This window comes from Carcharodon carcharias, chromosome 10 (assembly GCF_017639515.1).
Source record: "Carcharodon carcharias isolate sCarCar2 chromosome 10, sCarCar2.pri, whole genome shotgun sequence".
NCBI lineage: Eukaryota > Metazoa > Chordata > Chondrichthyes > Lamniformes > Lamnidae > Carcharodon > Carcharodon carcharias.
In genome coordinates this window covers 54,819,189-54,846,664 of record NC_054476.1, presented here as the reverse complement: position 1 = coordinate 54,846,664, position 27,476 = coordinate 54,819,189, and the positions used below count along the sequence as shown (strand labels likewise).

The following is a 27,476-nucleotide window of genomic DNA, read 5'->3' as shown; positions in this document are numbered from 1 at the left end:
CAGTTATGTCTAGCCTACAGGGTCGGTGTGTATTATTGAGAGTGACAGGATAAAAATACTTGACTATTTTTCACAAAACTGAGTCTGACTTACATGGGCTGAATTTTGAGCTCCCACCGGGGCTCAGAACAGAGCTGGGTATGTGCTTAAAAATAGCCCTGCCGATTGATGTGCTGGTTCCCCGGCTTCATCCTACCTCTGGGTAATAGGCCAGGACTTTTCCTCCAGTGGTTGAAAAAAAGAGATCAGGACTGTTTCTGAGCACCTAACCTGCCTACGAGGGTGAAGCTTTCACTCAGCATCCCCCCCCCCCCCCTCCATCCACTAATTGGCTTGGAGATGGGCAATTAGGGATAGTAGGCAGGCTCTTGAAACTGGAGGGCTAAAGGCCTTTCAGCTTGAAAGAGGCAGCAGGATGCAATGGAAGGTAAGTAAGGAGAGGGCACTTCAAGATGGAGGCACCCTCTCTCCAACTTATTTCAATCTTAAATTAAAAAATGGATTTTGCAGTTAGGCCACCACAGGCTTGGGGAGGGGGGAGGAGGGAGGAGGGGGGAGGGGGGAGGGGGGAGCAGGGAGCAGGAGAGTGGGAGGGGAGGGGGGATGCAGCGGGGGGAAAGGGAACAGTTGCACACTTACATAGCTCCCGCACCCAGGCAAGCAGGGAGGCCACATTCATGCACTTAAACAGCCCCCTGCCGCTTGCAGGAAAGTCCCAGTCTAATTGGCCTCAATAGGCTTTTGATGAACCATGTGGGCAGGTAGCTTTGCTATCACTCTCCCCAATCCTGCTCCTGGAAAAGTGGCCCAAAGCCAGGATGGAGTAGGGAATCAGAATGCTGTCTGGCAGGGCTATTTTTGGCTCTCATCCATCTTCCCTTCCAGCTGCCGTAGGGGCTCAAAATGCAGCCCTCAGTTTACTAACAAGAACAACTTTTATAAAACGACTCTCAGCTGACACACAACGACAAGGGCTTAGGATTTATGTTGCAAATCATTTACCTTCTCCATTAAACCTTCTGTGAAAATTGTGAATCAAAGTGAAACTGTAGTAATTACTGTTTATAAAATGGTCCTATTTAACTTGATTATAAAATGTATCATATACCCAGCCAAATTCAAGGAGGGAGGATATAGTGGCAAAAAGTTTAGACAAAATATGAACCATGTACAATAAAGTAGGAATTGTGTGGATGTATATAACTTAATTAAAAACTTCACATATTTTTCTCACGACAAAGTATCAAACATCCTGTCTTTTTCCACAAATATTGTTAATAGATGCACTATAATAATCGAGACCTCCTTCCAACTGCTTTGTTATATTATAGCTATGTAGCAAGGACATTTAATAACATGCAATTAAGGACTAATTTGTGCAGTGGACCAGGTGTTCCTGATAAGTAAACACATAATTAATGAAACGATGAGTGGATTGGTTTGGTTTGGGTCTGGTTAGGTACATGTGAGGACATGATTAAGCTTGACCCTAATTTAAAAAAAAACACCTGCTTAAGTCCAGTTAAGAAAAGCTTTTGAGCCACCACGTACTGAAGATTTTGCCTGTAATTTGTTACCCTTCTTTTGAGATGCTCCCTATTCAGGAACACCAAAACTTTCAATAATTTGTAGGCCATCATGCAAGAGTTTGTGTTGAACACAAGTAGCTTTGCCTTCACCAGTGCAAACTGAAAAGAGTAATTTCATTGCAAATTTACCCCAAGTTCATTTACGTTTGTCTCGTCTCCAAGCGGTTGGCTCACGTGGCCTCAGCAATCTCTACAGTGAAACTGTAGTGGTGAGATGCCAAATGTAAAATGTGGTTTTTTTTTACTTCATTTTTGCATAGCTTTAACGCAGAGGCTAATAGTACAACCAGCTCTCTGCAAATTATTTCTCTGCTTTAAGATGATCCTTTAAGCTCACGGCCCAGCCCAACCAATGCCACCCCACCCACCCCGGTTTTTGGACAAGTGCCTCAGGGTGCTGTTGGAGGAGATGTCCCAGGAGGTATACCCTCGTCCCCAGAGATGGAAGGAGGAGGCTACCGCACCTGACAAAAAAAACTTGGGAGGAGGTGGCAGCCCAGGTCAGCAGCCACAACATTGTGCAGCGCATATGGGTACAGCACGCAAAAGCTTCAACGACCTGCTGCCCTTGGGAAGGGTGAGTACCATGTTGGCATGGAACAGTGTGGTGAAGTTTAAGAGCTGGTCATCCCCCCATGGAGCTCTGGGGTGTTAGAGTCTGAGTGCCAACTGACAATGATGCCAAAGCTGGCCAAGGTGGTGAGCCCTGGCTGCTTGGACTGAGTGCCTTGCGGCTTGAGGGCCACAAATCAGATGTGCCCTGCAAGGTGTTCCTCAGGAGGGGTTGGCCAGGCTGCAATGGCAATGCAGTTAGAAAGTAGACTCATCAATGCTCCTCTGTCCTTTCAGGAGAGGATGAGCCATAACAACATTGAAAGGTCACGGACAGGCGGAGGCTCCCCAAACCTCCTAATCTTGATCAGATTTGAGCAGGATGTCTTGAAGCTGGAGAGGTGCCAAGCACCTTGGTCAGCCAGTCATGGAGAGGCTGGGGTATCAGACGAAGCGTGCAGTGCACAGAGGTCAGAGTTTCAGATGGTGCAAACATTCTTGTGTAGTCTCCTCACTGATGGGAGCCTCAAAACTGGAGCCCCCATTGATCACTGAAAGATGATGGCACCATGGTGCAGATCTCCATTGTCACAGTGACAGTGTGATGACTTAAACTAATGACATGTCATTGTTCTCCCTTAGATTTGCCAGCAGGCATGCATTCGCAGGACCCTGAAGAGCCACCCCTGATGCCAGATGACTGCCAGATTTCAACTGCACCTGCGTCACACCCACTCTCTGACCAGGCACCAGGGCAGATACCAGCACCTCGCTGGGCGTTACATCTTCAGTTGGAATGTTGGAGCACAGTGGTGAGGAGCAGGCGGAGGCAGAGGGTGCCCAGGGACTAGGACAATGCTGAGTCGAAAGCTGATGAGCCTCTGGAGTCGTCATTAGGCAGCAGATGTGGATGTCCAGCGGGATGTGCAGGAGGATCTGGCAGAGATCCATGAGGGTATGCGTGCCATGGTCTTCATTGTGGAGGAGTCCATGTGGAGCATAAGCACTGTGTTGACCCTCATAGCCAAGTGCACTGCATCCTCCATTCAGAGAGCGACGATTCTCATGGAGAGGCAGCTCCAGGGGCAAAATCAAGGGGTTCCTGGGGTTGTGCTTGGACTTGCAAGCCCTCACACAGGCATTGACTTCAGTTGGTCAATGCCAGTATGGGAGATGGATGAGGCACCCAGTATCCCAGCTAGGTGCCTGTCCAACAATGGCGAGCAGGGAGATCCAGACTGACCTCATGTAGGCATACGAGCTGCTTGTCATCTCTGCGGGCTCCTCTCAGAGCACTCTGGATAACGGCGGCAGCTGCTCCGCCCCTCTACCAGTGGCCATGGCATCTGATGAGGCTGCGGTGACTGGAGAGATGCCAACCATAGCACTGGGCGTTCCCCCCCAGGCGGGGCCAGCACAGGCTCCACTGGCCAGAGGATGACCGCCAAGGTCATAAGGCCAAAAAGACAGCAAAGCCAGCAAGCTGTCTCCAATGCTGCTGCCAGTGAGGGGGGAGCGGGGGGCACCAAGACGTAGCATTCGTAAACGTAAGTTTAAGGCACCCTCAGCACAATAGGGACTGGTCATGGGTGATCTTATGTTTTGTTTATGTTTACTGGTGTGGAAGTGAACACCAGAGATGGTAATGTTAATTTGTTTTGGTTGTGAAAATTACATGAATTTTGTTTTTGTCATAATGGCCTGAGTATGCTTCATTTTTTTTTTGGTGCAGGGTACGCCAGTATGGAATGTTGGATGTGAGTGCTTAAACTTTATTGCACAGGCAATGAGTGGACTTTGGGTTCAAATGAAAGGGTCATTTCAGATATCTGGGATGGAGAAGGCAGCCCTGGCATGAGGTGGAAGCAGATCTTTGGCAGCCTAGCTGAAGGTGCATTGCATCAAGGCATCCCTGATGTCCCTGCCTTCCTGAAGGATACAGAATTCTGCCTCCACACACTTAGCGTTCTCCTCACCATGCTCCTCTTCTCACTCACTACTGGGTTCATCATCTGTGGCCTATGGAGCTGTGTCAAGATCCTCTTCCTCCAGTGGGTCTCCCCTTGCCGTGCCAGTTTGTGGAGAGCGGTGCATGCAACCACTATCAGTGACACCCACTCTAGAGGATATTGTGGTGCTCCCTGTGAATGGTCCAGGCATCGGTGGCACATCTTCAGAAGACCTATGGTCCTCTCTCTCACCTGTCCTTGTGGAGGCATGACTCCTATTATAATGCTGCTCTGCCTCTGTTCTTAGGTGGCAGAGGGATGTCATAAGCTACCTTTTCAACAGATAGCCCTTGTCACACAGCAGCTGTCCGTCCAGTCGGGTTGGAGCACTGAATAGCCTTGGGACCTGGGAGTGTCTTAGGATATAAGTGTCATGGGAGCTGCCAGGGTACCTTGCATAGACTTGCAGAATCTGCATCCTGTGGTCACACACTATTTGGATGCTCATCGAGTGGAATCCCTTCCTGTTGATGAAGGCACCCGGCTGACCCACTGGCGCCTTGATAGCCATGAGTGCAGTCGATTGCACCCTGGATGCAGGGGAACCCAGAAATCACTGCAAACCCTCTGACTCGCTCAGCCTGGCTGGCCTCATCCATACGGAAATGAATAAATGTCATTTCCAGCCTGAACAGAGCTTCTGTCACCAGCTTGACACAACTGTGGAAGGCTGATTGGGACACTCCAGAAAGATGCCCTGGAAAGACCAGAGGCATAGAGGTTGAGGGCCACTGTGACCTTCAAAGCCACTGGCATGGGATTTCCACCCACAAAGTTGGAGATGATCTCAGGCCCAATCATATAACAAACGGAGGTCACAGTATTCTTGGAGAGGCAGAGCCTCTTTTGGCATTGCAACTTGGACATATTGAGGTAGCTGTATCGCTGCCTGTAAACCCTAGCAGCAAGATAGTGGCATCTTCTGTAGCCCTTTCTGCCTTGGACTACCTGCTGGCCCTGCCTTTGCCTTTCCTCCCACAGGTCGCTCACCTGGAAGTTGCATTGGGGACACCTGGCCTCCCCTTTCTTCTGCCCCTCTCTTGCTCCTCAGAGGAGGTGCCTCCAGCAGAGGACACAATTCCCATTACCAGGCTTACAGAAGGCTGTCTGATACCTGGAAGGGTCCACAAGATCAAAATCCTCCAGGGGCCTCAGAGACACCAAGAAATCCTGAAATTAAGCCTAGAAATGCTAAGAATGAAGCTCAGAATTGAGATGAAGCTGTCAAGTTCAAATAAGCAACCAGCAAACTCTTTCCTAAACTCCTCACTGCTCACAATGGCAATGCTGCTGACCCTTTTTAATCCCACTCTTGAATGAAGTTTTGCAAAATGTGGGCTTCCCACCTGCCCATTTTGCCTGTGCGATGAGCGCAAAATCGCAAGGGCAACATAAAATTGGGATCAATTAGGTTTTTAATTGCCTTAAGTGGCCTTTTAATTGATGGTAGACGTGGCTCCGACACCCGCATGCGCCTGCGGACCTGAAGATTGCACGCGTGCGGGATGACAGGACACTCGCCCGACGTCTTCTCATGCTATTTTACGCTTGATCTGGTTGGGCGTGCGTCTGCCTGCATCTCACAGTTAGTAAAATCATGTCCATTAAGACAGGTGACCAAAACCTTGGTCAAAGAAGTGGGACATAAGAAACATTTTGAAGAAGAGAAAATTAGAGAGGTTGAGAGGAAATTCCTCAGCTTTGGACCTAGGCAGCTGAAGGCATAGCCACCAGTGATGGAAGAATTAAAATTGCATACAATAGAGCTCCTGAATTAACACTTTAGGTACTTGGATAAGTTTGGGTCTCTCTTCGGAGGAGCATAGAATTTTGTGTGCTGCATTTGCACAACTTTGCTATTCATAGGTGTGCATATGGAGAAGGAATAACAGAAGCAACTGTACTCATTTGACAAAGATTAGGCTGAAGGGAAGGGAGGAGCGGGAGGGAGAGCCCCTACAATACCTTGCAGTCAGAGAGAAGGAGCTGATTGCTCTGTGCTTTAGCTGACTTTATTCCTCAAAACATGACACAATTTTCTCCCTCTGAATTAACAGATCTTGTTTAGCTCTTTCAAGACACTAACAATTCAACTAGCTATCATAACTATAACCTGCCCATGATCCACATTCATAAGCTGTTGTGAAACCACACTACAGACAAAAGTGCTAAATGTGAAAAAGTTGAGGTGCTCACAGTTGGAACTGTGAAGTGAGAAAGGGTCATCAAAGGGGTTGTTTCACATTTGGTACCATGTGAAAACAGAGTAGTGCCCTGCTCTGGAGGCTGCAAGCAAGAGATGTGTTTGGGATGAGAAGGTAAGTGGTATACAATGTGCCCTTATGACTAGTAGAGAATGATATGATGTAGGGAAAGGAAGTGTTCAGCATGATGGGAAAGGAGGCAAAGGGCTGTTGTCGGGTGAAATGCAGAGATGGAGAAATGAAGACCTACACCACCCTTGCTGCTCCTATTAGGTCATTGGTCCTTTCTCTGCATTTCATCCAGGTCCTGGGCATAAAACTGCCAGAGTTAACAACTTCTGACACCTCTTCTAGACCTGATGAATGTTGTGTTTTGCCATCTTCTTTCTACTACTTCTTGAACAAGGACCTCCAGGGAAATGTCAGAAAATCTGGTGCTTGCTTCCAACCCTTGATAGTACTAACAAATCCCAATGGCGCTGATGTGAAAGCAACCTCCCTATAAGAATGCATTCATGCTTTATCTTTTGCTCTGAAAATCTACCAGAAATCACACCATGCAAGCAGTTGGCAAACTTACATTATCCACAAGATCTCACACTGATGAAGGCAGGTAGGAAACATGTTGCATTATTGTGGAGATCTTCAACTTCCACCCGAAATGGGTGCAAATTTAATGGAACCTGATTGAAGCTGTTGTCCAGAGACTGGAACAGGTTTCTGATCCATTTCTCACTTAAATGCCGACAGCGAGCAGCTGGCACCAAGCAGGCAACCTGTTATGGCTCCTGAAGAAGGACAGGAAATCAGCCAGCTTCCATGCTGAGCTGACTAGCAGATTGCATTTGATGGAGTGGGGTGGGGTCTTGCAGGGTAGGGGTAGTAATCGCAGGGGTGTCTGGCAAGGACCTGCTGTACACCACAGTGTTTTCTTGGCCCCACAAAATTAAACATTTCTTTGACAACTTTTTCAGTGGCCTCCAGTGGATCCTTTAATGATCTCTAATTAGACTGTGCTACTCCTGCCTCACTTCACAATTCACCCATTTGTATGTGAAAATTGCAACTGGGTTTCTACAATTCAAGCAGAACCAAAATTTGTATATGTAAGCAGCTTCCAGCCAGAATTTGGCAGGCATACCAAGAGCATGTGAAAATTAGATCAGGCAGACTTTGGGCTTCAATGGAGTAACAGAGGTGCCTATATTTCTGATGCAAAATCTCCAGCTGGAAGTCGAAAATTTGCTTCTTGTCTATAGATCGAAGACTATCCATTTCTGATTTGATTCCTATATTCATATCTTTGCCCACAGATGTATACAGCTTGCACTTCACTATATCATAGAAGTTAAAATTTTACAAGATTTGAAATGGGACTTCCACCCATCCAAACCCAATGGTGGAGGGGAAGAGGATTAAAAATAAAACAAAACACTCTCAAAGATTTGTGAAGCAAACACTTCCTTCAGGAGACATCACCATCAATCAAAACCCACTATCTTTTCAGTCAAAGTACAAAGAATAGATATGAGGCATTAAAGTATATTGACACATCTCTGATTTATCTGTTCCCTTAATCATCTCTGTTCATTCGACATACATTACTGATAACGTGATATGTATATCGAAACAGGAAACTGATTTTATTATCTGTAAATAAAATTAGATGAAAAATACATGAAACAAGATTAATACTAATAATATTTTATTGCAGAAAAGCTAACTGTGCACAAAATAACACTTATGACCCCTGGCCTGTTTTGACTTTTGATCTAAACTGGTAGAGGAGTAGGGGTGCTACAATTAGCCTCAACCCCTTCAGGCTGGTGGGGGGGTAGAAATCAACTTTCCTGTTTCAGATTACTATCTAGGAGCCCCCTGCTAAAAAAATATGGAAATTGACACAACAAAGAATCAAGCTTGACTATTATGCCCTCCATAACCAAATAGGCTGACGTAGCACTCTGTTGCACTGACAGCTGAAAAATGGCCACTTGAGCTAGGCATTTCAGGGATCCCAGTGCTTTTGGACTGAACAGCAGTCAGAGTCAGCACTGGCAGGAAAAATCTTGCCAAAAAAGATCTGAACTGCAGTGTCTCCAATGGTTATGGAGATAATATACAACCTATAAACACTTGCAGCAAGGCCCAAGTGAACCAGCTGCAAACTCCTTCCAACTAAGGCAAATGGATTACATTCAAGTAAATGTTATTTTTCTTATAACAAATACCAGTGTTGTAACGCTGCACTAAATGATTAAAATAGATGCCAAGGAATTCCTTTAATTGAAGCTGGGTCCCAAAGCATACTTGATTAAAAGTAAGGTAATTGTGTTGAAAGATGGGGGATATTTAAGAATTAGAAAGCTGTAGAAATTCAGGCAACCTTGTATTTTATTCTGTGAAGTAACATGGATTCTCAGGGGTTTACATTATCTTGAACACTTACCATCTGGCTGCTGAGACATTCACTGATCCCTACAGTAATGGTTTCATTTGCCAGTGAAGTAATAACGTATGAAGCAGCTCCAGAAATGCCAAAGCCACTTCCATCGAAAGTAATTACGTGTAGATTAGCAAGAATGGAACACCGACCTATAAAAATGAAATAACTTATGATGTTATTAAAGACTAGTTTCCAACTTCAGTAAACAGAGCTTCAAATCAGGATGATTATTGTTTAGGGAAGGAACGAGTTTGGGAGAGCCCTTTCACATCACTCTCAAATCACACAGTAATGTTTTCACAATGACTTAAATCAGTACAAGCATAATTACAAAACATTAGCAAAACTTTTTCAGACTTCAATTTAAAATCCATTTTAAATAGCATATGTAGATCAGGAAAGATTCTACAGTAAGAGTTTTATAAAATGTAAAATCATTTAGCACAAATGCAAAAATCTTCCAACTTACCCAATAACACACAAGTCTTTTCTTCATTATGAGATATATGGTTAACTGCTCTCCTACACCGAGTTATATAGAAGGTTATTGTCTTCAAGTACAATCTCTGCCCTTCTTTACATGTGAGACAGGGTTTCACTCTGTTTTCAGCTGGGAATGAGATGCTAGTGTAACAAAAATAGGGGTGCAAGACTTGCTGTTCCTTTTCTATTGCAGATCTGCCTGCCATCATTTTAGATTCGAGCCAGGATATTTGCCCTTTGACTGAGGGCTTGTACAGAGGCTCAATCTTGCTGACTTTTGGGAGCTAGTGTGTCCTACAAGAAGGATGGGAGTGAACTAGTGTACAGTTTTTGAAAAGGGTTGTGAGATTTGTGAGCCAATTTTACATAATGGGCATGGAGCACTGAGAGAGAAACAGCAAGTTGTGAACAAGATAGGGAGATGGTCATGTGCAAGAAAATGGCTCTAATATGAAAGCTGTTAGCAGAAAAGTGAATACGTTTCCAGTTATTACCATAGTAAAATAAGAATGCTGTTTGTGCCTTTTCAGAAATAGAGTTGGTGCACTGTTCCATTATGATTGCAGTAGAAACATGTGGAATGGAGGAGGGGAACATTTAGAGTGCGGAGGAGGCAGGAGTGTGCAAGCAAAAGTGTTCTGTAGTAATATATCATCCTAAGATAAAGTGAATGCAGCACATCATTTTCACCTTTGCAGTTTGAGAAGGTCGCTGAACTTCACTGCAGCATTTCTAAATCCTAGTGCCACAGCAGGAGACATCCAAAATTCAAAAACTGGTAGAAATAACTGATGAGTTAAAAGACAGCTTTGTGCTCAGAGATGGAAACTCAATTTAAATAGGCATCAGGCCCACTCATCATCCTGTCCTCCGAATCAGCAGCTATCAATCAGTGATGTAAAATTGTGGGCAGCCTGCCTATGAATATTAGGCCAGACCATCAAAAGAGTTTGGGAACCAGGAATTATCTGGTGATTGTCCCGATCAGTCTACCCACCCAATGTGCACCACACAGGGAGATTTCCCCTACAGGCTTTACAGGTAGGCGTAAATGTTCTGAGTCCATGCCAATGGCCAGATATGCTGGTGGTGAGAAACCTTGACATGAAATTGGAAAATTTAAGCTTTAATATTAGCCTAGAAATTTGGAGCTATCTTTCTTTTTTCATTTAATTACAGGAAAACCATCTCCCTTCCTAATTTTATTTGACTATCTGTTAAGAATATAAGTAAGGATATTTCTGTTCATTGAGTACTGTTTAACACATGATTAAATGTCAATCGTCAAATTAATGTTGAGCAGGAGGCCCTTTATAGACAGGTGGCCTAGAGACAATTATGACAGCCTCTGCATAGTTTCTGTTTATTTTACATTTTGCTAAGTAATTTGGTGCGTTTCCAAATAGTCTTTCTATTTCAAAAGGAATTGAGCAGTTTAGAATCCAGGTTTTCATTACAATTCTGCATTTTCTTTTTGAGGTTATGATATAGAACATTAGAAGGAAAATATAGTTACTCAATTCCCTTCCCCTCTGAGCTCATAACACAATAGGTAAAAATAGCAGTGTTTTTTTTCCATACTCAAGCCTCAAAGTGAATGCTTTTTTGCCCTAATGTGCACATTTTAATCTCTCCATTAATGTTTAATATAGACCTACAGCTGTTGTTTCTAAAGGTGAATGCATTTTTTTGTATTACTGTAACATTATACGGAAACAATATTTAATGTTCTGTGAAACTGCAAATTATTTCACGATTGTAGAAACTTGTTTGTCAAGATCCCCACCAGCAAAAAAATCCTGAATTAGATTAAGCTTGCCCTCTCAACAAGCTAACTTCACCTGAACAGTACAAAGACTAACACGCTATATTCATCTCATAAAGATTGATTTTAATCAAAGATACATTTTAAGCATTTTGGCTCTGTTTTCTGTTTTTGCCTCATTGTTTGCATTTGTGGATGTAACACATCTTGGGATTGAAGCAATAATAATGGGAAATTATTCAAAACATTGTCTGTTTATCAGGCCATTTGAGCCATGCAAAATGTTATTGCCTTTTGCCACCTATATCATGGTGTTATTTTGTCTGTAACATTGTCCAGTCTGTTTTACCTAATTTACTATTCTTAAATTTATTACTTCAAATTTGGTATATTTCTTTGCATATTAAAACTCTGTTATCATTCTGACTGCTCTCAGGTCGGGTGAACTTGGCTCAGCTCTGTGACTCTGAAAAAATATATTACAGGAACAAAATACTCAAAGTTCAGGAGGACTTTTGCACTGAAATAATGCCACACAAGTAAAATGCATATATTTACAAATTTTCTTTTTATTATTTTAACAATATATCCAATTTGATGTAATTTGTAAATTTTAACCCTTTTGAAATGCAACTTTGAAGTACTTAAGTTTGTATGTTTTCTTCAGTCTCCATGTTTTCTCCACTTTGGAATCAGTATCCAAAAAATGACAAGATAGATCCAAAGGCCTTTTTATTAAGGCAATCCAGCATTTCATTGTGGTTCAAGAAGCTCACTCATGTCTGGGCAACATACAATTGTGGCAATGTGAAAGCTAATATCTGACAGCTATTTTACACCTAGTCAGGGGCAACTAGTGGAGAAAATCTTTGTTGTAATTTTCTTAGAGAAGAGTTATAAGAGGGGAATATTATCAGTGCAAAGTTAATCACACTGTGAGAGCAGCCACAATAAATTGAGATCAGCCACGATAAAGCTCCATCGAAGACAGATTCTTTAAGATGTATTATTTTTTACTTAATGACTTTCAATAACTAAAACTCTGGCTGCTTGTGATTGCATTAAACCACCAACATCTTTTAAGTAATCATTCAATAATTCTCGAAAAAGCTAACAGTAACAGAAAATGCATTCAAATTGCAATCTGCTTTGATATCCTTCATCGTGTTTGCCAACCTGGTTTGCAACTAAAACATGTCTTTTCAAAATGTGTTTAAGCATTAAAGGCAGGCTAGAGTATGTATGATTTCACCATAGCATTTTCTCTTATTGGTAAATAAGGTAAATAAATTCCATAAGCTAAATACCATTAGTTTTTGAATGAGACAGTCTAAATTTCAAGTTGTTACAAAAATAAAATGGGTTATTTCTGCATTTGTTTTGTTTTTGAATTAATCTGTCTGCTCAATTGGCATAAAATACGCATGTAGAAGTTTGTACTTGTAATAATCTCACATTATAAATGTAAAGTTCAAGTGCAAAACTCTCCTTAGATTCCTCCTGTGAAGTTTAGGGATACATAAATAATCTGTTCCGTACTGTGGAACCAAAGTATTGAAAAAAACCTTTATATTCAGCAAACAAGATGTGTTCCCTCTTTATAAAACTTGTCAACAAAAAATCAGCACAATTATTCTGATCCATACTCACAACCAGATGAATGCTCAGCTTTTCGCTCTGATTGAGAGGCGAAAATAGCAGGAATGGCCAAAAATCTTAAGTTCCGCCCCCAAACACAGCAGTTCTCATTTTTGCGGGCTCAGGATTGGGGCGGGATACATTTCGTGCATATGCAGTTCATGGAGGTTGTTGGCCATTTAAATCATCAGCTGCCTCCACTGAAGCAGGATTTTGGTAGCCTTGGAGTGTGAAACCTTAAGTATGCAGATTAGACAAGTTAAGAACGGCTCTGAACTCTGTGGATTAGTTTAGATATCCAGCCTTTGGAGAGGTAAAGTACTCCATTGAGTATTGTCAGGGGATACCTTTGGTGGAGATCAGATACCCTTTGGTATTGTTAATAGTGGGCATCAAAGTGCATAAACATATTACTGCCAAGCTCATTGGAACTGTCAACAGACCTGTCAAAATCAACTGTCAAAACTGTCAGATGCACCTGTCAAAAGGAATTGTCAAGGCAACCTGTCAAAACATTTAAAAGTCCTGCTCTTTAAATCTTTGGGGAAAAATATGCCTGGGGTGTTTGGAGAAAGAAATGATTGCTTGCTATTTCACTCTGTCTGTTGACATATGCCTGAGTGTTTCCATTACTGCATTAGTGCTGCATGTCTGATTTCACAACCATCCATTATTACAATAGGATACCTGCTATTTCACAGTTTGATTGACAGATACAATTGGTTATAGACTCTTTGATGTGGCACTATGAATTTCAATACTTTTTGTTATAAGAGATTGTGCACTGAAGGAAATGTTTGGTGATATAAGACTTTATTTAATTGTAGCAATTGGGTTTTTAATGAATGAGTGTTTTTTTCAATATAGTGAAGTCTGCAATAGACACTTAGAACTTAAATAGAACTTTATTTTATCTCATCTCTGCATGGGTCCTGAGGTCTGCTCATGGTGGATACTAGAGGAGTTGGCATGGTAGGCATAAGGGCATAAGTGGTAGGTGGGAAGCATGGGTTGGCATGAGTTGGCATAGGGACTATAAATGGCCATGGGAATATGGTTGGGGGCCATAGGTTGATATGGAGAGTTAGAAGGTTTATAGGGGGTGAGCTGGCATGGTTTGGCATACATGTGGTCCAGGGATTGTGGGGGGAGTGAGGGGGATGAGCGGTAAGGGCTGGAGGGATGTTTTATTCTTTTAAAAAAAATTTGGACAGAGTACCAGAATTTTGAGGCAGGCCTTCCACCCAGCCCACGTCCGCACCTGGCAGCCTCCTTACTTCTTCCTGGGTCACCTGCCTGACTTGTAATCCAGCCCACCTCCCTAGACCAAAAATCCAACGTCTGGGCAACCATTTTTAAAAGGTTTGATTCACAGAGACAGGGCTCCTGCCATCTCTGCGCATCCAACCTGGGTGTGAAAATCTGGGCCGAAATGTTTAATGCAACACTGTCCACATTGTTCAAAATCAGGATAATACATTCATTGTTGACCAGTATTATTGCCATTGAGTGAAAGCATATTATTTTAATAATAAACTGTTGGAAATATTAGCATTTATTCTTTAATAAGATTACACCCTTCAGTTAATTCTCAGCAAATTTGAAACGTAATATAACTTTTAGGTAAATGATTAAGGGCTTTCAGTATAATAGTAACTTCAAGATTTCTCTGTTGCCCTGTTAATTTTTTAAAATTAGCTTTAAGTTATGTAATGGATAGTTAATTGATGGGCGTATGATTGTGACATGTATTTGTTATCAGAAGTGAATGCTAAAAATTATGTACAGGAAGAGCAAAGATCAGCAATGTAAGCAAATTTCAAGATACTCAGTGAGAGGCGAGAGACAGTGAGGGAGAGTCACGGCAAGAGGCTTAAACAGTGTGAGGCAGCGAGAGGGAGAGACACGGCAAGAGGCTTAAACAGCGTGAGGCAGTGAGGGGGAGAGACACGGCAAGAGGCTTAAACAGTGTGAGGCAGTGAGGGAGAGAGACCCAGTGAGAAGCTAAAGGAGCAGTCTGCTTTAGTCTATGGTCCATCTGCGTTCTGAGAAATATAAAGAGTGGCATCACAGGGGAGACAGGCTGGTGAGTATTTTATTCATTTATCTTTCAAAACTCGTGTAATTTACCAGTAATTGTAAAGTTTTATTAGTATTAGTAAACTTTACTAGCAGTAATAAAGATTATTGGGTGTAGTAGGATTTATTAATTATAAATTAATTAAGAAAAATAAGTTAATTAACACATAATAAAGATGGAAGAGCAGTTGTGACTGTAGACCATGGGAGCCTCTGAACGCTGGAGTGATCCAGGGCAAACACATCTGCAGTAAAAGCCTGTATATTGGGGAGCTTTGGCTCAGAGTCATTGAGCAGGAGGCCAAACTGCTGACACTGTGATGTGTCAGGGAAGGAGAAAGTTACTTGGACACTTTGTTCCAGGAGGCAGTGACATCCCTTAGGGTAAGACCTTCTGCTTTGGTCAGTGGTCAGGAATAGGAGGGTGTGATTGCAAGTGAGGCAGGTATGGGGACCTAGAATGTTGAAGTGAAGGAGCCTCAGCCTTTGCAATTATCCAATAGATTGGCATTCTTGCAACCTGTTTGAATGAAAGTGATGACTGCAGGGTGGATGAGCGAACTGACCATGTCACCACGGTACAAGAAGCCATTCAAGTGAACGTAGTTAGTAGGGATGTAGTGTTAGTTGGGCAAAGTATAGTCAGGGGGATAGACACAGTTCTCTGCAGCTGAGACAAGAGTCCAGAAGGCTGAGTTGTCTGCCCAGTGCCAGGGTTTGGGATATCTGCTCTGGGCTGGAGAGGAACTTGCAGTGGGAGGGGGAGGATCCAGTGGTTGTGGTCCATGTAAGTACCAATGGCATATGTAGAACTAGGAAAGAGGTTCTGCTGAGGGAGTACGAGCAGTTAGGGTCTAAATTTTAAAGCAGAACTCAAACAAAATAATCTCTGGGTGACCACCTGAGCCACAAGAAAATTGGCGTGTGGTAAATAAGATTAGGGAGTTAAATGCATGACTCAAAGACTGGTGTGGGAGAAATGCGTTTCAATTCATGGGGTACTGTCACCAATACTGGGAAAAATGGGAGCTATATCGTTGGGCCGATCTTCACCTGAACCATGATAGGACCAGTGTTCTGGCGAGTCATATAACTAGGGTAGGAGAGAGGGTTATAAACTGAATAGTGGAGTGAGAGATCAAGTTTGGGAAGATGTGATAAATTTTAAGAGAAGACAAGTTAAGAGACCAAGAGAGCAGTAATTATAGTAGGAAATGATTAGCAGAGTGTGGTGGGAAGGGACTGAGTGTACAAACCTAAGTGTGCACCAGCAGACAAGGCTAGAGGTTACAAAAATAGTAAAAAGACAGAACTAAAGGCTCCGTATCTGAATGCATGTAGCATTCATAATAAAACAGATGAAGTCTCAGCATAAATAAAAATAAATATGTATGAACTGATAGTCATGACAGAGACATGGCAGCAAGATGACAAAGACTGGGACCTGAATATTCAAGGCACTTGACATTTAGGAAGAACAGGAAGTTAGGAAAAGGTGGTAGGTAGCTCTGTTAATTAAGGATGACATTGGTACAATACAGAGTGATGACCTTAGTTTTGGAGATCAGGATGTAAGATCAGTTTAGGTAGAGGTGAGAAATAGTAAAGGTAGGAAGACAATTGTAGGAGTGGTTTATATACCCCAAATAGTAACCATATTGTAGCATAGGATATACAGAAGAAATAGTGGGAGCTTATGAGAAAGGTATGCTGATAATCATAGGTGATTTCAATATAACATAGATTGGACAAATTAGAATGGAAGAAGTAACCTGGATGATGAGTACATAGTGTTTTTGGGATAGTTTCTTACTGCAGCATGTTCTAGAGCCAACCAGAGTGCAGGCTATACTAGATCTGGTAATGTGCAATGAGACAGGATTAATTAATGACTTCATAGCGAAGGTGCCCCTAGGTAGCAGTGATCATAATATGATTGAATTTCACATGCAGTTTGAGAGAGAGAACAGTAGATCTAAGACTAGTGTTTTAAACCTAAATAAGGGCAATTATGAGGGCATAAAGTCAGAGCTGGCTAAAGTGAACTGGGAAATTAGGTTAAGGGATAGGTCAGTAGATATGCAGTGGCAGACATGTAAGGAGATATTTCAGAATACTCAGGAAAGAAACATTCCAGTGAGAAGGCAAGATTCTAAAGGAAGGACGCACCACCCATAGCACCAATCTGAAAGAAAAAAGCAGAGAATTCTGCAAAGGCAAGTGGCAGGTCAGAAGATTGCATGGAAAATAAAGAACAGCAAAGAATAACTAAAATGTTAAGAAGGAGGGAAACTAGAGTATGAGATAAAGCTAGCCAGAAATATAAAAACAGATAGCAAGAGTTTCTGTGGGTATTTAAAAAGGAAAAGAGTAAGTAGAGCGACCGTTAGTCCTTTACAGAGAGAGTCTTGGGAATTAATAATGGAAAATAAGAAAATGGTGGATGAACTGAAAAATATTTTAATCCTATCTTCACTGTAGAGGATACAAATAACATCCCAGAAATAATTATGAATCATGAGGTGAAAGGGAGGGAGGAACTTAAAACAATTATAATCACCAAGGAATGTGTACTGAGAAAATTATTAGGACCTAAAGCTGACAAGCCCCCAGGTCCTGATGAATTTCATCCTAGGGTCTTCAAGTGGCTGCTGAAATAGTAGATGCATTGGTGTTAATTTTCCAAAATTCCCTAGGTTCTGGAAAGGTCCTATCAGATTGGAAAAAAAAGAATGTGACTCCTCTATTCAAGAAAGGAGAGAGACAGAAAGCAGGGAACTACAGGCCAGTTAGCTTAACATCTGTCATTGGGAAAATACTAGAATCTATTAAGGAGGTTAGCGCAGGGCACTTAGAAAATCTCATTGCAATCAGGCAGAGTCAACATGGTTTAGTGAAAAGGAAATCATGTTTGACTGATTTATCGGAATTCTTTGAGAAAGTAACAAGCAATGTAGTTAAAGGGGAACCTGTGGATGTGCTGCACTTAAGACTTCCAGAAGCATTTGACAAGGTGCCACATCAAAGGTTACTATGCAAAATAACAGCTCATGGTGTAGGGCATAAAATATTAGCATGGGCAGAGGATTGGATAGCTAACAAGAAACAGAGAGTAGGCATAAATGGGACATTTTCAGATTGGCAAGTGCCACAGGGATCAGCACAATTATATTAGTGACTTGAACAAAGAGACTGAATGCATGGTTGCTAAATTTGCTGAAAGCACAAAGATAGGTAGGAAAGTAAGTTGTGAAGAAGACATAAGAATCCTGCAAAGGGATATAGATAGGTTAAGTGAGTGGGCAAAGATTTAGCAGATGGAGTATAATGTGGTAAAATGTGAACTTGTCCACATTAGCAAGAAGAGTAAAACGGCAGTATATTATTTAAATAGAGAGAGATTGCAGAACTCAGAGGGATGGATGACAGGAATTCCTGGTACATTAATCACAAAAGATACAGCAAGTAATTAGGAAGGCAAATAGAATGTTGGTGTTTATTGCAAGGGGAGTGGAATATAAAAGTAGGGATGTTTTGCTACAGTTGTACAGGGTGTTGATGAGACCACATCTGGAGTGTTGTGTACAGTTTTTGTCTCCTTATTTAAGAAAGGATATAAATGTGTTAGAAGCAGTTGAGAGAAGTCTCACTCAACTGATACCTGGGATAGGGGAAGTTATCTTATGAGGAAAGGTTGGACAGGTTGGGCCTGTATCAATTGGAGTTTAGAGGAATGAGAGGTGATCTTATTGAAACATATAAAATCCCAAGGGGACTTCACAAGGTGGATGCTGAAAGGATATTTTCCCTTGTGGGTGGGAGAGACTAGAACTAAGAAACACATTTTAAAAATAAGGGGTCTCTCATTTAAGACAGAGATGAGGAGAAAGTTTTTCTCTCAGGGGATCGTGAGTCATTGGAAGTCTCTTCCCCAGGCAGTGGTGAAAGCAGGGTCATTGAACATTTTTAAGGATGAATTAGATAGATTCTTGATTGCTAAGGTAGTCAAAGGGTGTAGGGGGTAGACAGGAAAGTGGAGTTGAGGCCACAATCAGATCAACCATGATCCTATTGAATGGCAGAGCAGGTTTGAGGAGCCAAATGGCCTACTCCTGCTCCTAATTCATATCCATATGCGAACTGGCAACTGTAAAATAAATTCTCTCTTCTATTTTAGGTCTTGCAATATTGACCTGGCACTAATGCTATTGAAATCTTGAATAAAACTCCACTATTTCAGTTTATTCACAATTTTCCAGTGCTGAGACAGATATCATTAACTGAGGTCACTTTATGGTCTGAGTTGGTTACTGTGTTGTACCACCAAAGTCAATTTGAATATTTTTATATGAAACATTAACCATTTTAAGATTAAAGAATTAGAACAAAGCCAGATAGATGTCTTACATGGGCATTCCCACTGTGGACAGCATTTGTCACCGTTCACTTGTACAGCAAATCCTAGGAGTTCACAACTAGGTGGAGTCATAATGTAGGGACAGTCATGTGATCTATTTACTTGGATTATTTGTCCTTCCACACACATTTGTTTGATGCATTCATCTAAATCCTGGGGGAAGGGAATCTGAAAAAAATTTTTAAAAAGCAAGATTAATTTATATTAGTAGTAAGACTGAATCTATATACTTTATCATCTATAATGCTGGTGTACAACCAATGGTGAACAGCAATATGAAAACACCATTAGAATATCAAATATGGTATTACTTCCAACTAAACAACAAACATAATAAATGACCAAAGGTAATATAACTCCAAGATGGATTTATATAGCGCTTTTAACATAGAAAAACATCCTAAGGCACTTTATAGGAGAGTTATCACACAAAATTTCACATTGAGACACATAAGGGTATATGGAGCCACATAAGGATATAATGCAGTGGACTAAATACTTGGTCAAAAAGGTAGGTTTTAGGAAGCATCTTAAGGAAGAGGAGTGGCAGAAAGTTGAGGTGCAAATTTCATAGCTCAGGGCCTAGACGGCTGAAGCCATAGTCACCAATTTTGGGGCAAAGCAAATCAGGGATGCACAAGAGGCCCAAATTGGAGACATGCATAATTCATAAAGCATTGTAAAGTTGAAGGACTTTAAAGAGAGAGAGGGAAGGGTGAAGCCATGGAGGAATTCAAACAGAAGGATGAGAATTTTAACTTTTTGCAACATTGGTAGATTGGGAGCCAATTTGAATTGGGAAGCACAAGAGTGATGGGTGAATGTGTAAGAGTTAGGGTTTAGACAGCAAAGTTTTGGGTCAGCTGAAGTTTGGTGGAGAATGGGAAGTCAGCCAGAGGAGCATAGGAATATTCAAGATGCTAGGGTGGGTGGGTGGTGGAGGGGGGGGGGGGGGGGGGGGGGGGGGGGGGGGGGGGTGGTTATGGATAGTTGCAAATAGTCTGGTATCAGTTTCAGATAGTGGTGGGAGAGGAGGATGGCATTGGTGGCTAGGAAATCCACTTTGCACTTGGGGGGCTTGAAGGCAATGTTTAACTGGATAAAATTTCTGTTCATCCAGTACTGGGTTTCAGACAAGTAACATGACAAATCAGAGAAAGTTGTAAGTTCAGAACAGTAGCAGGGGAACTTTGGGAGAAGTTTAGCTTGTTAAGTTAGGGGAAGGAAGGGATCTTACAGAGGCAGCTGAATAGATGGTTTCAATCTTGGTGACAAATACATACATGAGTGCAACAAAAACTTTCATTTATATAGTACCTTTAATGTAGTAAAATATCTCAAAGTGCTTCACAGAGGTGAAAACAGACAATATTGACACCAAAACACATAAGAAGATATAAGGACAGGTGATCAAATGCTTGGTAAAGGAGTTAGGTTTTATGGAATGACTTAACGGAGGACAGAGAATGAAAAGAGGAAAGAAATGCTATGAGGTCAGAATTAGAGAAACAGAACAGGTCACAAAGATAGGAAGGGGCGAGGCCATGGAGGGATTTGAACATAAGGATTAATATTTTAAAATCAAGGTATGGTCAAACTGGGAACCAATATAGGTCATAGGGGCAATGGAAGAACAGGAGTTAGTGTGAGTTAAGATATGGGCAGTAAAGGTTTGGATGACATCAAGTTTAGAGACTTGAGGAGCTCAGGTTTGAGTGTGGGAAGTAGAAGGCCACATAGATATGCATTGGAATAGTCATGTATGGAGGTAACAAAGACATGGATTTCAGCCATAGATTGGCCACGGCGAGAGTGGAAACAAGCAATATTATGAAGGTGGAAGTAGGTAGGTTTTATTAATGGGGAGGATATGGTTTTCTCACACTTGTTGGAGATGAGAATGAAGGGGAGGTAGGAAGACAGTTTGCAGCAGAGAATTGAAACCAGGGATTATCTTTGCACTGCAGGATGACCTTGAAACTACCCTCAAACTGAAAGTGCAATAAGGCAAGAGTTTTCTTTGTGTTACCTATAAAGTGTAGTGTATAGGAAATAGGTACTTGGTGAATATTACCTATTCTCTGATCGTTTACTTACCACACATTGACTGGTTGGTGGGATGGTCAAAGCTGTTGTATAAGCAGTTGCTGAGAATACTGTTGGGCCTTCTACAGATTCTAATGTATGAGGAGCAATAATTGTAGATGAGGTGACATTGGGTGAAGTATGTAATGTGTATGGAAGCAATTCTGAGGTAGTGGTAACTGATGGTTGTTTTGTTGAAGGAACTGATTTGACTGAGGTTTCTTTCCTTTCAGTGGCAACAGTTCCATTCAAACTTACAAATACTTGTTTTGTGGTACTTGTGAGCTGCTGAGGTGATACTGTTTTTCCTGTAACACTTTCAGTTCCAATTGAAGTTATTGTAGGTGCTGTAGTTGGCCTGGTAACTCCTGATGTTGTAACAAATAATCCTATAACAGATGTTTCATTCACTGGAGCTGTTGATGTTTCTGTTGTTAATGGTGCTGTAGACAGAACAACTGTAGGACGAATTGCACCTACTTCAACCACGGTAGATTTTACCTTTTCAGTGGTGCTGTGTACGGAAGTAGGTGTAGTTGATGTCGCTGAAAGTGACGTAACAGACAAGGTTGCATTTTTTGCATGTGGAACGGCTGTCATTTTGGATGTCAGCCCTGAAGCAATTGTTGGCTGGGGTGTTACTGAGATTATATTTGTTGTAATCAATGTAGGTAAAATTGTAGTTGTCCAAAGTTGAGTTATTTTAGATGCAGTGGTTGTTTTAGGTGTTGAAACAGAAATGGGGGATACTTTTATGGAAGTTGGAATTGATGTGGTTGGTGATCTACTTGTTTCAACAGATGAAGTTTCCAATAGAGTTGTGCTTTGAGCAGCTGTGGAAGTACTGAATGTAGATTTGTGTGTAATAGTTGGTTGTAGAGAAGTTGATTTACTTGTTACATATGGTTCTGTTGTTGAACTGGAGGTCATTACTGTGCTCTGTGGAGTTGAAACAGTTTTGAATATTTTTGCAGTTGCACTTGTTTCTGGTCCTTTTGTAGATAATGATGGATATGAATGTACAGAAAATGATGTGATTGTTTTAGTTGGAAATGGATATATTACAGACGTTGATGTTTTGACAGGTGTTTCTGCGTACATTGTAGCAGATGATGTTAAAGAAACTTCAGCAGCTGATGTCGGGGTTGCTTCTTTTGAGGCTGCATATAATGTAGTGAAAGCTGGATAGGTCATAGGTGGAATTGTTGTTGATAGTGTTCTTGAACTCAGTGGATAAGCTGCAGTCCTTTCTGTTGAAATGGGTTGTGTGGTAGTTGGTGTGGTTGTTTCATTTCTTTCTGTTATTGGAACTAATATTGCAGAAGAAGTTGTTGTAAGTTTTACAGTTGATGGATGCTGTGTTGCCTCTGTTGATACTGATGTTTTAAAGACCCCTGTTGAAAGTGCTGGCATTGATGATTTGGTCTTTTCAGTTGTCAAGGACACTGTTCCAGCAGAGAAGGGATACACTGTAGCGACTGGATAACTAGATCTTGTAGTTTTTATGGTTGTCTTGGTGAAGGTAGGAAGCATAGTTGATTCTATTTCTTTTGAAGCAGGATATGATGTGGTTACTTTTGAAGTTGGAAATATAAATATTTTTTGTGTCATTGACTTTGTTTCTATTGACGGATACGTTACAGTTGTGGAAGAGGAAGTCTTCCCTGGTAGTGGTTCTGTTTTAAAAGAAACTGTCTCATTTGTAGTTAGCCATTTTGATCCGATTTCAGGTGTTGTTGACAATATTCCTGTAATAGTTGTTGAAGGCATTATTGTAGTGGTGGTAGGCTTTGTTTCAACTGAAGTGGACAGGAAACGAGACTCTGTTGGTAATTCAATTGTACTTATAGTTTCTGCTAATGTTGGCTGTTCAGGCAAAGGTGTTGTTAAGGTGGTTACTCCTCTTGCTGAAGAGACTACAAATGCAGAAGCAGGTGATGTACTGCTTTTTGTGACATATGATAACAAAGCTTGTTCTATGGTAGGTGGTGTTGCTGATATCTTTTGTACAGAGGTGGTTGTTCCTGTCAGTGATGGAGGTGATGAAGTGCTTGTAGTCACCACTATTGGAATTGTCAACAGATGGGTCACTCTAGGTGTATCTATTGTTGGAATGGAAGCAGTGGTCTTTGCACCAGTTGCTGCTATTGGAGAACTTCTGTATGGGCTTAAGGTAGGTGTTGTGCTAAAAGTCAATGATTTGACTGAAGCATTTAAGGCTGGGGAAATGGATATTCCAGGTGATGCCGGTGAGCTTGTGGGCTTAGAAGGCTGAGCATAAACTGCTCGCCTAATGCCTAAAAAAAACAATAAACAGGTATTAGTTCCTGGCTACTACTACTTCAACAATATGTTAACAATGAAATTTGGTTACATTTAGCATACATTAGTTTGAGTTTCACAGTAAATTATCTAACAACCAACAAATTGGTTCTTGCTATCAGAGGTTTTGATTGCAGTTTAACCCCTCATTTTTTCTCTTAGTTTTGAGGAAGTTTCATTCTGTTGCAACATGATCTGTTATTAGGAGATAGGATTGATTTCAAAAGCACAAATATAGAACAGAGTAACCTTTTTGTTAACACAATTGTGAAAACGGCAATTGACCTAACTTGGAGATCCTAGAGTCAGCAGGAAAATTCCATCTCAATGGATTGGGCCAGAGTCCAACTCAAGACCCAGGGAGGATGGAGGGCAATGTGCACATCATTGGACACCTAAGCCTCATTGCACTCCACCTCATTGTATTGTATCTTCTGGTGGAAAAACTGAACTTGCAATGAAGTTTCACCTTTTTTTTGTCAAGGGAAGCAGAGTTTATGCAGATATTACATTCAATATGTAAATCATCAGTTAAATGACTGGAAATACAAAATAAATTGTTTTCACCAAAAGATAGAATAAAACTAGAAACCTAACATAATATTGTTTCCCTAACATAATTCCCTTATTCAAAACAGCTATTGGGGAACCTTATTGATAAATGAGTAAATCTTTGTACTTGATTTCAATTGGCTAAATTACACTTGTTAAAATTTCTTCTACATACCTGCTATTTGTTAAATGAAAAATGGGCTATCACTTATAATGTGTAAATAATATATTACAAGGATTAACACTACAAATTTAACATTCATTTAATGTCATTGGACTTTGAGAATAACTTTATGCAGGATGCCCTTTGGGCTCTGATTCCAGTTTCAGGATAGACTTATGCTAACAAATTAACCCTCAAATGCTACTCATTGTATTAATAACTCAATATGTTTTCAGCCGAAAAATTGGGCAGATATTTTAAGCTGTGATTTGGGTACAGTTTATACCTGCACAGAAGGGGGAGGTGGTGGCATAGTGGTATTGTCACTAGACTAGTAATCCAGATACCCAGGACAATGCCCTGGGGAACCAGGTTTGAATCCCACCATGACAGATGGTGAAATCTGAATTCAATAAAAACCTGGAATTAAAAGTCTGATGTTGACCACATTGGTGTAAAAACCCATCTGTTTCACTAATGTCCTTTAGGAAAGGAAATCTGCTGTCCTTACCTGGTCTGGCCTACATGTGACTCCAGACCCACAGCAATGACCCTTAAATGCCCTCTGAACAAGGACAATTAGAGATGAGCAATAAATGCTGGTCTAACCAGTGATACCCACATCCCATGAACGAATAAACAAAAAAAGATAAAACAGGTTTACAAGTGATGTGTTCTAATTAGGTGTCAAATATTGACACATCATTGTATTATACACTAATATATCTGAGCCAATTTTCTATCCTTATCTCTCCGCCTCCAATTTTTCTGCCAGGAGTCCTTCAGTACCTCACCCACGTGACCATTATCCACAAGCCAATCTAGATAGTGTGTGCCTGCAAGCTATTTGCTTATGGGGAATACCAAGTCATGCCTATTATTGTCCTTGCCTGATATGCATACTTCCTGGTAGCTGTTAATAGATATTGATCAGGTGGGAGTGCTAGCTGAATTTATCTATGCTTCTCACAAAGCCCCACAGCTAATTGTAGCACATCCTGTGGCAACCTACCGGCATCAGCTGTTTCAACAGAAATAAGGAGTTGAACCTTGAACTTTACAGTCTGCATAGCCCAATATTTTAGAAAATAGTCATTATTTGATTTTTTTCCTCCTTGGTGTGTAAGTAATAAGTAAGGTATTAATATAATATCTACACTTACAATTATCTTTACTACTTTTATGAGCAGTGCTGTTCATTTAATAGTACTATCTGATATGTTAATTAATACACTAATAACCATATGTGTCACCCAAATACATTTAACTTTGTATCTGTATGCTTATACATTCGCAACTTTTTGTAAATTTTGTGTTCATCAAGAGTGGCTTATTAAGAGTGTCCTTGCTGGGGAATGCTATTTCAAGCACCAAATATCAGCATCAAGTACTTGAATCTCAAGAGCAGCTTGGATGACAATGGAGTAAACCTCTCTATTACTAGACCTGAAACCAACATACCTCAGCTCCACTGCATCAGTGTCATATGTTTACATTTTTTGTGTAATATTTCTAATTTAGAGCCAAAGTAAGAGAGCTTTGCGCTGTGAGCCTAAACCTATCTTTTAGGAAGCAGATTAAGGTCGCCCAAACTCACTTCATATAAGACACATTACACCTGCAGGCAGGTGATTTTCATTTGATTTGTCAAGGCTTGACTTCAGTCCAAGTTGCAAGCCAACTTATAAACTTATATAAAATCTGAGAATGCATAATGGGGCAGTAAAGATTTATAGACAGAACAAACAATTCAGATGTTGATCTCCTTCAGGACTGTGCCTGAAAATTTAATCTTGTATTATTCCAGCATTTCCTTTTATTTTGCTTCAGATTTACAGCAGCTACGGGATTGTGCATTTTGTCAGAGGTTTTTTTGGGCACATTTCAACTATAGTTCTGTATAGGAAAACAAAAATAAAATGGCCACTTACAGTCCTCTGGATAAACACATCTTTGTGTATCTTCATCAAACACCATATTGAATGGGCAACGAGGTACACAGCCTTCCACACTTAAGAAAAATAGGTTAATAAATTATTTCAGTACTATTTAAGCAACATATCGGTATTATTCATATATACTCAAATCCATGGGCCCCTTTTTCTATTCTTCCACCAGTCCAAAACATTCATTAACCACTAATCTGTGTTCTATCCTTTAATGAACTTAACAAAAACTGTACACTTTTAAGTGCAGGCACATGAATGATTCATAATAAGGTAGGATCACCTTACTTTTTGAAATTGTGGCCTGGATTTTCAAAATGTAGGAGCACCTTTCCATCATTGTGAAGATGGTGGAAGAGACCAAAATCCAGAAGCGCTGCTCCTGACCACGGAACCTACCATTTTCATGAGAATGGGGCAGATTGCATTTCGTGCGTGCACGTTTCGCAGAGGCATCAGCCCATATAAGTCAGCAGCTGCCTCCACTCTTGTCTGAATTAGGTGACCTAGGTGTGTGAAACACAACGTGTGCAGGGTAGACCTGGTAGGAGCAGGCCTAAACTTTGTGGAGTTCTTTGGAGTGGTGGGGTACCCCTTTGGATATGGTCCCAGGACACCTTTGGGGGGGTGGGGGAGGGCAGGTGCCCTTTTGGATTGTTAGAAGTTGACCTGAAGGTGTGTAAAAAGTGCACATACTCATTGGAACTGTCAAGAGAGCTGTCAAGAGGAGCTGCCAAAAGTTGGATCAAAACCAACTGTCAAGAGGAATTGTCAAAAGCTGCCAAGACATTTAAAACCCCTGCCCTTTAAATCCTTGAAAAAACTCTGTCAAGTGTTTAAAAAAAATACTTGCTATTTCATTCTATCTGTTAAGGTAAGCCTGAGGGTTATTATTACTCTATTTGTATGCAGTACTGATTTCACCACCTTCCATTATCACAGTGGAGTGCCTTACATTTCACAGTTTGATTGACAGCTCCAACTGATTATAGACTCTTTGGAATGAGACTATGAATTCCAATACTTGTTTTCAAAAGGATTTGCGTGCATGAATGAAATGTTGCTCCTTATAAGGGATTCTGTAGCTGAAGGAATGTAAATGAAGTGAATGGGTTTTCTGAATGAGTGTGTTTTTTTAAAAAAAATAAAGTCTGAAATAGACACAGAATTTTATTTAATGTAAGCATTGCTCCTAAGACCTTCCCATGAGGGTATTGTCATGAAAC

General features: G+C 41.1%; 1 protein-coding gene across 1 annotated transcript in view; it reads right to left on the bottom strand.

Moving 5' to 3' along the window:
- otog (otogelin) overlaps positions 1 to 27,476 on the bottom strand; it is a 346,092-nt gene that overhangs the window by 70,686 nt on the left and 247,930 nt on the right. Inside the window, exons 32-35 of the mRNA XM_041196645.1 lie at positions 26,236 to 26,315; positions 21,280 to 23,564; positions 19,173 to 19,350; positions 8,804 to 8,949 (exon numbers count right to left, since the gene is read on the bottom strand). Coding sequence (XP_041052579.1) covers positions 8,804 to 8,949; positions 19,173 to 19,350; positions 21,280 to 23,564; positions 26,236 to 26,315 — 2,689 coding nt within the window. The remainder of the gene's footprint in view (positions 1 to 8,803; positions 8,950 to 19,172; positions 19,351 to 21,279; positions 23,565 to 26,235; positions 26,316 to 27,476) is intronic.